Source organism: Bos indicus x Bos taurus, unplaced genomic scaffold (genome assembly GCF_003369695.1).
Source record: "Bos indicus x Bos taurus breed Angus x Brahman F1 hybrid unplaced genomic scaffold, Bos_hybrid_MaternalHap_v2.0 tig00003290_arrow_arrow_obj, whole genome shotgun sequence".
NCBI classification, from domain to species: domain Eukaryota; kingdom Metazoa; phylum Chordata; class Mammalia; order Artiodactyla; family Bovidae; genus Bos; species Bos indicus x Bos taurus.
The window spans coordinates 48,605-59,937 of NW_020867638.1; the positions used below are offsets into that span (position 1 = coordinate 48,605).

The 11,333-nt window shown below is 37.1% G+C and overlaps 1 gene segment (V, D, J or C); it reads left to right on the forward strand.

The window, feature by feature from the left end:
- Positions 1 to 9,105: 9,105 nt before the first annotated feature.
- LOC113888950 lies at positions 9,106 to 9,846 on the forward strand. The segment is given in 2 exon segments: positions 9,106 to 9,154; positions 9,371 to 9,846. Coding segments are annotated over 2 exon segments (525 nt in total).
- Positions 9,847 to 11,333: the final 1,487 nt, after the last annotated feature.

Genomic DNA, 11,333 nt, shown 5'->3' on the forward strand with positions numbered 1-11,333 from the left:
ATTATTTTGAGATGTGTTCCCATTATACCAAGTTTATTGACTTTTAAGCATGAATGGATGCTGAATTTTGTCAAATACTTTTTGTCTGTTGAGATAATTATATAAGTTTTTATCCTTCATGCTATTAATGTATATCATGTTGATTGATTTGCAAATATTGAACCATCCTTGTACACCTAGACTATATCCTACTTGGCCATGATATATGATTCTTTCATAAATTGTTGAATTAAGTTTCCTAACTTAATTCAGTTCTAAAGGAAGTTAGTCTTGAATATTCATTGGAAGGACTAATGCTGAAGCTGAAACTCCAATACTTGGGCCACCCAATGCAAAGAACTGATTCACTGATAAAGACCTTGATTCTGGGAAAGATTGAGGGCAGGAAGAGAAGGGGACAACAGAGGATGAGATCGTTGGATGGCATCACTGACTTTATGGACATGAGTTTGAGCAAGCTCCAGAAGCTGGTGATGGACAGGGAAGCCTGGCATGCTTCAGTCCATGGGGTCACAAAGAGTTGTGCATGACTGAGCAGCTGAACTGACTGAATTGAAGTTTGCTAATATTTTGTTGAGGATTTTTTTTATCTATGTTCATTTAAGAAACTGACTTTTTTTGGTAGTTTTATTGTCTGGTTTTGGCATCAGGGTAATGAAGGTTTCATTGAGTGAATTTGGTAATATTTCATCACCTTCAATTTTACGGAAAAAATTTGAGAAGGATGGGACCTAACTATTCTTCAAATGTTTGGAGAATTACCCTGTGAAGCCATGGAGTCCTCTACATCAGGAATCAACAAAATATGGCCCATGAACCAGTCCATTCAGCCATTTACTTTGTAAATAAATTTTGTTGGAACCTAAGAAAGCTTATTTATTTATGTATTATCAATAACTTATTTCATGAAACAATGGCAGAGTTCAGTAGTTGCAACAGAATGAATGGCCTACAAAGACAAAAATGTTTACTGTTCTACCCTTTATTGAAGAAGTTTGTAATCCCCTCTTCTACATCATTAGTCATCATGGAATGCAAGTTAATGCCACAGTGACATCTCTATACACCCATTAAGGGTAACCCACTCCAGGATTCTTGCCTAGAGAATCCCGTGGACAGAGAAGCCTAGTAGGCTGCTGTCCATGGGGTTGCACAGAGTCGAACACAAATGAAGTGACTTAGCATGCATGGCATTGGAGAAGGAAATGGCAACCCACTCCAGTATTCTTGCCTGGAGAATCCCAGGGACAGGGGAGCCTGGTGGGCTGCTGTCTATGGGGTTGCACAGAGTTGGACATGACTGAAGCAATTTAGCAGCAGCAGCAGCACACACCCATTATTCTGGCTAAAGATAAAAAGACAACTATATCAAGTATTGTTAATGATACAGAATAATTCTGAGATTTAGAATCTATTTAGAGGCATATTCTCTTCAGTGTGCAGCAATCTCCTTGATCTGATGTTGATCTTATGGGAGGAGAGACAGCCCCATGCAGTGACTCGGCTTGAGGGCCAGTTTCTGACTTTGAAGGGATCCCAGGACAAGTGAGGCCCTATTATGAGTATTTTGAGAGCCCTGCCTCCTCCTGGTGTGTCCAGCACCCAGACCAAGGCTTCCAGAACCTCATGAGACATGCCTCCATATGGAACAGAGAAGGTTTCACAGGGGACCTCAACAAGGGCAGAGATTTACTATCTGAAGAAATCCTTGACACAAGAAAAAGACTTGGCCACATATTTCAGTGTTCTGATAGATGCTCTAAAATATATATATTATCAAAAATAGTTAAAGAATAAATAGAAAAGCTAAATAAGTATATAATCATTAAAGTAACTTGACAATTACAAATATAAATTTATAGAGAATTCCTAATAGATGGGAAGTTTTTAACCTGCAAGCGTGCCCCACTACATAATTAAAAATCGAATGCATAGTAGGATGCATAGTAAACCATGTAACCAGAAAACATTAGAAATTAAGTTTATATAGGGGGCTTCTACAAATAAATAAGAAAAACATTCAAAATGAAAAGAGATAATAAAGATAATTTACATAAAGGCAATTTAAAGAAGAGGAAATAGACATGTGAACATATAAAATATCAACTTCTGCAGTAATCAGAGGAAATTAAAGCAATTTACTGTCTCATTTCTGTCAGATAACCAGAAATGTGAAAATCCAATAGCATTAAGTTTTGACCCAAATAGAGGGAGACTATTAAATTTCTCCAGATGGAGAAAAGCAACCACGTAAAGAACATTTATTTAACAACTTCAGAGAAAAATTGCCTGAACTATTTAATAAAGTAGAAAATGTATATATTTAAAAGTCAAGCAATTCCAATTCCTGTTATCTACATTCAAGTGATTCCAACATTTGAACAAGGAGGCATTTAGGATAGTCACACCAATCCTGTAAGCAGACGTATAACCATTCTAGTACAGAATGAACGAATAATGAATTACATGTGAAGTCGAAATACATGAACTATTACAAGCAAAGAAACAGTTCTCTATATTATTTTCTTAGATAAATCTTACAAAAATAAAGTGCTGAGTATAAAAAGCATCAGAATGATATATGCTGCATGACACTACTTATGAGAAATTTCAGAATATAATCACAATATAATATATTGTTTTGTGATACATAGCTATAACAGTAAAATTGAAAAGACACACATGGAATCTTCCCAATAGTAACTACTTTAAAAATAGGAATAGTACTAGGAGTACTCTTTAGTTTTATCTGTAACGTTTGGAGAGAGCTATTGAAAATATAGCAAAATTAAATATCTGTTAACCATCATTGCCAGGGGAAAATGTGTCTGCACATAATTTTGTGTACTGTTCCATGTAAGGATTATTTAGTATTTAAAAAATTTTTTTAAATTGGATGGTAGCAACCACAGCTTTTACTAGTCCAATCGATTCATGGAAGGAATAAGATAACTCCTGTTACCTATAACTTTGACAGATGTACTTTCAATAGGCCATAAAATGCCAATAAAATGCTAGAGAAAAAACTTTTAACTTGTTTAAGCACTAGAAATTATTTATCCAAAAATAAACAGCACAGAGACTTCCTACCACAGTTAAAATATACACTTTTTGAGTACACAAAAAGAGAAAGTGAAAAGAAAATCAGATCATCTGGTTTAGCAGTGGGAGACATGCCCCCAAGATGTTAGTCTTCAGCTAAATTGCAGGATACAAAATTAATCTGCACTCCAATAATGAACTATCTGGAAGAGATATTAAGAAAACAATTCTTTCCCCATCACATCAGAAAGAAAATACCTAAGAATAACTTTAAGCAAAGAAGTATAGACTTGTATATTGAAATCTGTAAAACATTGATTATAGAAATTGAAGACAAAAATTAATGGGAAGATATTTTGTTCTTACAGACCGAAAAAATTCAATTGTTAAAATATCCATACTACCCAAAGCATTCTACAGATTCAATGAAACCTCTATCAAAATTCAATGACATTTTTCACAGAGATAGAATAAACAAACCCTAAGATTAGTATGAGAGACAATAGACTACTAATAGCCAAAGTGAACTAGAGAAAGATCAAAACTGAAGGCATCACATGATCTCATTTCAAACTATATTACAAAATTATAGTAATAAAAACAGTGTGTGGGTTTTTTTTTTTTTTGGCATTAAACAAAGACACATAGATCAATGGAGCAGAATAGAGAACCCAGAAATAAACCCTTGCATACACAGTCAGTTCACGGCAAAGAAGCCAAAAATATACCCTCAAGAAAGGAACATCTCTTCAATAAATGGTATTATGAGAAATGGAAAGCTACATGAAAGAGAATGAAATTGAACTCATCAAAATGGATTATAGAATTGAATATAAGAACCACAACAGTAAAGCTCAGAAGAAACAACATAGTGGGTAAGTCCTTGACATCAGTATTGGCCACAGTTTTGTTTTGTTTTTGTTTTTTTTTTGTATTTGAAACTAAAAGCAAGGACAACAAGAGAGAAAAAAAAAAAAAACAAGTGTAACTACAACAAACTAATAAGTTTATGTATGGCAAAAGAAGCCATCAACAAAATGAAAAGGCAACCTACAGAATGAGAGCAAATATTGCCCAAACATATATCTGATAAGGGGCTAATACCCAAAATATATAAATACCTTGTATAATCATTAGAACAAAAGTCTGTTTAAAAATAAGCTGATGATCTGAATAAACATTTTCCCAAAGAAGACATCAGATCAGATCAGATCAGTTGCTCAGTCGTGTTCGACTCTTTGCGACCCCATGAATCGCAGCACGCCAGGCCTCCCTGTCTATCACCAACTCCCGGAGTTCACTCAGACTCACGTCCATCGAGTCATGACCAAAAGGTAAATCAGAAGATGTTCAACATCTCTAATCATCAGGGGAATGAAAATCAAAACCAAAAAGAGCTATCCCTTTACATCTGCCAGAATGGCTACTATCAAAAAGACAGGGAATAAAAAATTTTGACCAGAATGTAGAAGAAAGGGAACCCTGCCCACTGTTGTCGGAAATATAAATTGGTGCAGCCTCTATGGCAAACAGTTTGGAGGTTCCTCAAAAATTTAAAATTAGCTCTGCTATGATATTCAGCATTTCCACCTCTGATTATTCATCTGAAGAAAATGAAGTCAATATCTCAAAAAGATATCTGTACCCCTCATTTATTGCAGTTCATCTACAACAGCTGAGACATGGAAACAACCCAAGTGTCCTTTGACAGATGAATGGATAAAGAAAACATGATAAAAAAAGAAAAATTTTCACAGATTTACAACAACATGAATGAATCTTGAGGGCACAATACTAAGTGAAATAAATCAGGCAGACAAAGTCAAATACTGTATAAAATCATTTATATGTGGACTCTAAGACACAGGTACAGGAACATACACACACAGACATATAGACACACAGACACACACACACCCCCAGACCTCATAGATACAGAGAATAGATTGGGGGTGTAGGGTGTGGAATAGGTGACTATGTTCAAAAGACAGAAACGTCTAGTTATAAGAGAAATAAGTCCTGGGGGTGCAATATACAGCATGATGACTATAAAAATTTTTTTTAATGTTGTCAGTGTGTAAACCATCTTGGCTTTCCAATATTTTTTTTTAATTAAAAAAAAACTGGCTGCTCTGGGTCTTTGCTGCTGCACACGGGCTTTCTCTAGTTGCGCTAAGCGGGGGCTGCTCTTGGCTGCAGTGCACAGGCCTACTGTCCTGCCTTCTCTTGTTGTGAAGCACAGGCTCTAGGAGCACAGGCTTCAGTAGTTGCAGCATGCAGGCTCCAGGGCACGTGGGCTTCAGTAGTTGTGGCACACAGGCTCAGCAGTTGCGGCTCTTGAGCTCTAGAGCAAAAACTCCATAGTTGTGGTGCCCGGGCTCAGTGGCTCCAGGGCATGTGGAACCTTCCCAGACCAGGGATTGAACCCGTGTCCCCTGCATTGGCAGGTGAACTCCCATCCACTGTACCACCAGGGAAATCCTCTCGAAGTTTGTTTTGCTTTTTTTCAGGTAGTTTGAAGACTTGAATAACAAGTTTGGAATAGGATGTACAACTACTGGACTGGAGTATCTTTCATAGGACTGAAATATATAAAACTCAAAATAGGATGTAGTACCCAGATTGGAATGCAAAGTGAGCTTCAGAAGACAGTCACCAGAGATGCAAGAGGGAGAACTAGGGAAGATCTGGGAACCTCAGTAGTAATTCTGTGCCCTCATATGCTATGTGAGTTTGGGGATTCCTATGAAGGAACCACGGAGAATCCAAGGACAATCTATTATAAAATAACTCAGTTAGGTCTTCCTTGGAGGCTCAGTGGTAAAGAATCTGCCTGCCAAATCAGGTGACGTATGTTCAACCCCTGATACAGGAAGATCCCACATGTCATGGAGCAGCTAATCCTGTGCACCACAACTATTGAGTCTCTGCTCTAGAGCCTGTGCTCCACAGTAAGAGAAGCCACCGCAATGAGAAGTGCAACGACAGAGTACCCCCTCTCTCTGCAGCTAGAGAACAGCCTGGGTAGCAATGAAGACCCAAACACTCTAAATTAATAAATAAATAAAATTATAAAAAGAATTTTATTCTTATTGGGGTTTCTTTATGAGGTGTTGAAACAAAAATAAAATGTTTGAAATTTGATTAATTTGATGTAAATGACTTCATTAGTTGAAATTTCAGAATAAAATGAAATAGAATTTTCATTCCTTCAGTGTCAAGAAAGGAAATATTTTTATTTTAGAAATATATACTAATTTATTAATTATATATATTAATTAATATTTAAACTATATATATATATATACACCATATATATTGTGAATAGCTTTTAATATTTTTACTGATTAAGCAACATTTTAGGAGAAGTTTTATCCTCATGACAACTATAATGAGAATTATAAGATTGTACCAAAGAGTATAACTGCATACATGACAGCAACATGGTCAAATATTTGAATTTAGAAGACCCATTGGTTCTTGTTTCCTAAACTTTTAATAGGCTAATCACAGAGTTACATCACAAATGAATATGATTTTACAGCCATTACCATTTGGTATTGCAATACTCAACTGGAGAGATTACAAAAGTCAGAAGCCTATTCTGTGTTCATTTGTCTGTGTGATATTTGCTATTCTGAAGTTATGTGCTAAAGTTACCAGTTCACATGGTTTGGTGGGTAAGTGGGAAGAAAAGGTAGTTCATGGCTTATTGTTGGTCTTTTTAGGAAAACTAGGGAGCAGTTAGTATAATTCATCTTAGAATCAAAATTAGAAAAGCAAGAGAACAATCAGAACAGGAATGAATATTTGCAATCCCAGAATGATTCATAATGAATTTGTTTCAGATAACATCCCAGATTTTAGAAGAGATTAATTTACTACTAAATTTGGAAGTTTTAAGTAAAAAATATCTTTCAATTTCATCCTTCAATATTAAACTCTGGCTTGTCTTTTATCAGGTATTATTATTTATTAGTAAATCACAAGGGAAGGCAGAACAATGTTTAGGACAGTCTAAATCTTCCAACCTGAGTGTCAGCACATTCAGACTTGATCCAGCCAGAAGCTATGTTTTTCAGAGTCAGAGTCTATAATGCAGCTGAGGGAACATGCACCATTGCTGTCAGGAACTCAGAGCAAGGCCATATCAACAAAGGGGAAAAACCGCCTTCATGCTCTCCCTGCATTGTTGTGGGCATTTGTGGTGTCCTCTACTTAGTTACAGATAATTGGAAACCAGGAGAGCTGCTTCCTGCCAGCACCCAGAGGTGAAATGGAACAGAGGACTAGATGTCTCAACTAAATATAAACTCTCCTCCCTGCATGACTCATTAATGTCTTACTTCAACTAAAATCTAAGAACTGGCACTGTTTTAGATCTTTCTGTACTTTCTTTTCTACTTGTCTATTTGCCTTTGGTTCTTTTATATTAATTCATCTATTAAAACAATGAAATCAAATGGAAGATTGACAATGACATTCTACATGATCATGTACAGTATACAAAACTTCAGTCACCAAATAGTGTGGTGTCAACATTTGCTAAGTGTTACAGATACCATATTTTGTAAGAGCGCACTGTAGCCTTGTGGCACAGAAAAAGTCAACATGCTTAACTTGACCTTACAGAGAAAAATAAAGAACCACTAAGAAGAGAAACTGAACACTTTGGGGTAAAAAATATGACATGAGGACAATTTAAGGACACCTGATCTAATAAATACAATTCTACTTGTAAAGGCAGCAGGATTGAATATACTGATGCTCTTCAAAGTCTACTAAGTAAAACTCAATGCCAGATTTCAAAGATTAATATTTTTTCCTGTTAAGCATTTCATTAAAAAAAACACATACAACTGAATAGATTCTGAAAGTCAGGAGTGATGTTTTATCATTTGATATTGAAGTCACTTTATTTATTGAAAAATATAAACAAAGACCTAGAACCAAGTGAGAAAAGAAAAAGACACATTAATTATTTTGGAAAAGACTGCCTTTTGTCAAGAAAGCTAAAGGGCTTCCCAGGTTGAGCTAGTGGTAAAGAACCCAGCTGGCAATTCAGGAGACATGAGATGCTGGTTCAATCCCTGGGTCAGGAAGATTCCCTGGAAGAGGGCATGGAAACCCACTCCAGTATTCTTGGCCCTTCCCAGATGGCGCTAGTGTTAAAGAACCCATCTGCCAGTGCAAGAGATGAGGGTTTGATCCCTGTGTTGGGAACCCACTCCAGAATTCTTGCCTGCAGAATCCCCATGGACAGAGGAGATTGGCAGGTTACAGTCCATGGGGTTGGAAAGAGTTGCACATGATTGAAGCAACAGCACAACACACACATAAGAAAGTTAAAGATCTGTGAGTTTGTTTTATTGTGGTTTTTTTAAAGAGTCATTAAATTCTGGATAAAGAAATATAAGCATAGGCTAAATGGATGACCAGAATGACCAGTAAGTAGATTACAGAAAGGATTCATAGTGTATACTAATATGTTTTGAATGGGCTGGCAAAATTATTATCAGTGTATGTCAACTTATTTAGTCTTCTGTTTCTCTCAGCTCAAACCCTTAACATGTATGTGTGTTAGTCGCCCAGTCGTGTCCAACTCTTTGGGACCCCATAGACTGTAGTCACCAGATTCCTCTATCCTTGGAATTCTCCAAGCAAGAACACTGGAGTGGGTTTGCCATTCCCTTCTCCAGGGGATCCTCTTAACTCAGGGATCAAACCAGGGTATCTTGAATTGTAGGTGTATTCTTTACCATCTGAGCCATCAGGGAAGCCCTCACACACATAATACTAACTGCTTTCTCCATGACGCTTTCAGGATCTACCTAACATAAGAATCATGGAAAGAAAAGTAGAAAATTAAACATCTGTGAGCCAAAAGTTTTTCCCATCTGTGAAAAAGACCATGTGATTTATGAACATGACAAACCCCACTTCCTGTTTGAAGGAGTCACACAAGAACAAGTACTACGTATATGTGCTGCCAGGCACACAGAGACACTGAACTCTCAGCTTGAGGCAGAACTGAGCACATTTGTGCAGGGGAATCCATGCCTCATGCCGCTCTCCAGGCTGCTCTGGGTGTTCCTGGCCATCACCTTCTCTGGTAGGGATGCTTCCAAGCCTGGGTGTGAGAGTTCAGGGTGAAAGGGCTGCACACAGGCACGTGGTGCTTCACAGGGACTTGGGGAGGAAAGGAGGGTTGGAGAAAAAGAAACATTTTATAATTTCAATTTGCTTTGTCTCTGGATCTTAAATTAATCTAAATCCCACACTATTTTATTTACTACTTCATCTCTGTTTTCTGTTTTTTTCCCTATAGGATCCAGTGTGGCCCAGCAAGTAACTCAAGTCCAGACAGTGGTATCCAGTCAAGTGGGGCAGACAGTCACCCTGAATTGTCGATATGAAGTAAGTTGGAACATGGACTACTACTACATTTTTTGGTATAAACAGCTTCCCAGGGGAGAGATGACTTTTCTTATTCATCAGTATTCAGAATATGGTAATGCAAGGAATGGCCGCTACTCGGTAAACTTCCATAAAGCACATAAATCCATCAGCCTCATCATTTCAGCCTTACAACTTGGAGACTCTGCAGAGTACTTCTGTGCTCTCTGGAAGCTCACAGTGCTTGAAGTAATGGGAAAAGCTGAACAAAAACCCCAGAGCTTAATAAGAGAGCCCCACTGCTTCAGAACCTCAGTTGAAGTTCACACCTGCACATCCCAGAAGAGAGATGGTAGTCCTGTGGTTGCTTCATCTGTGGTCTGGATCAGAAGATTTAATTCTAAATAAAAGCTCCTTCTAGGTGGATCACCAGGCTACGGCTGGAACCAGGTGGGCCTGCCCCACAGGAACTGGAGACTGAAGAAGACAGGGAATCACTGTGGTTTCTCCCTCCCTTTTGTCCCTCAGTTTCCCACCACTGTTTTGGGTCCCCCATTTGAGCAGGAGGCCAGTAGACACTAGAACTGGGAAAGCACATCTTATCTCCTGCAACTCCTTTCTGGTGGATCCACTTCACAGGTCTTGCCTCTCCTTTCACTAAGAGTTTCCTCTGATTGCCCAGGTTGATACAGCCTTTCAGCTCTTGCTAGTATATTGATGCTTCCCATCTCTTCTTTGTTTTCCTTAACCCTGCCTGCAAATCTATAAATATTCCCTTCATTAAATTTTGTAGTTAAATCTTGAAGTAAATCAAAGATCTTTCTATATTTGGAAGCAGGTGTCCACAGTAACTTTCTACTAATACATTCTTCTCTTGAACTTTCGACTTTAAATCAATCATACTGAACATGTGTAAACTTGTTTAAAGCTATAAACTTGTTCCATAATAATTTAAAGTGACTGCTTCACTAAAATACACTCACATCACAAATCTGGGTATAGTTATCTGGAATCGTTATGAAAATCATTTCCTTAGTCCTTTCTTCTTAGACTTTGTGTCACTTAAGGTACAATCAGGGAAGCAGACCATCAGTGATGTCGAATAAGAGATTAGTTATATATAAGGATTAGAACTCAGGCAGTTGCTAGAGTTGATGGAGTAGTCTATACAAGCAGAAAAGATATAAGCACTCTAATGTTCATTGCAGCACTAATTACAGTAGGTGGACATGGAAGCAACCTAAATGTCCAACGATGGAATAATAGATAAAAAAGATATGGCATATATACAATTGAATATTATTCAGCCATGAGAAAGAACAAAACAGTGCCATTTGCAGTGGCATGGATGGACCCAAAGAGTGCCATGCTGAGTGAAGTAAGTCAGACAGAGAAAGACAAGTGTCATCTGATATCTCTTTTATCAGATGGAATTTTAAAAAGTGGTATGTACAAATGAAGGTGTTTACAAAACTGAAATCGAGTCCAGGATGTAGAAAACTAATTATGGTTACCAAAGGGGGAAAGGGATATGAGGGATAAACTGGCAGACTGAGATTCACATATACACACTGCTATATATAAAATAGATAACTAATGAGAACCTTCTGTATAACACAGGAAACTCTACTCGATATTCTATAATGACCTATACAGGAGCACAATCTAAAAAAGAGTGGATATATGTATACATATCCACTTTGCTGTACAACAGCAACTAACATTGTAAAGCAACTATACTCCAATAAAAATTAATTTTAAAAGTAGAGATAATAAATCTACTGGAAAAAATAAGAGTTTTCAGAACTTTGAAAAAACAGTGATACCTGACTTCTCATCCAGACCAATAGAAGTTACAAAGGAAAAGTATTTTTAAAGTGTTTAATAAAATAAAC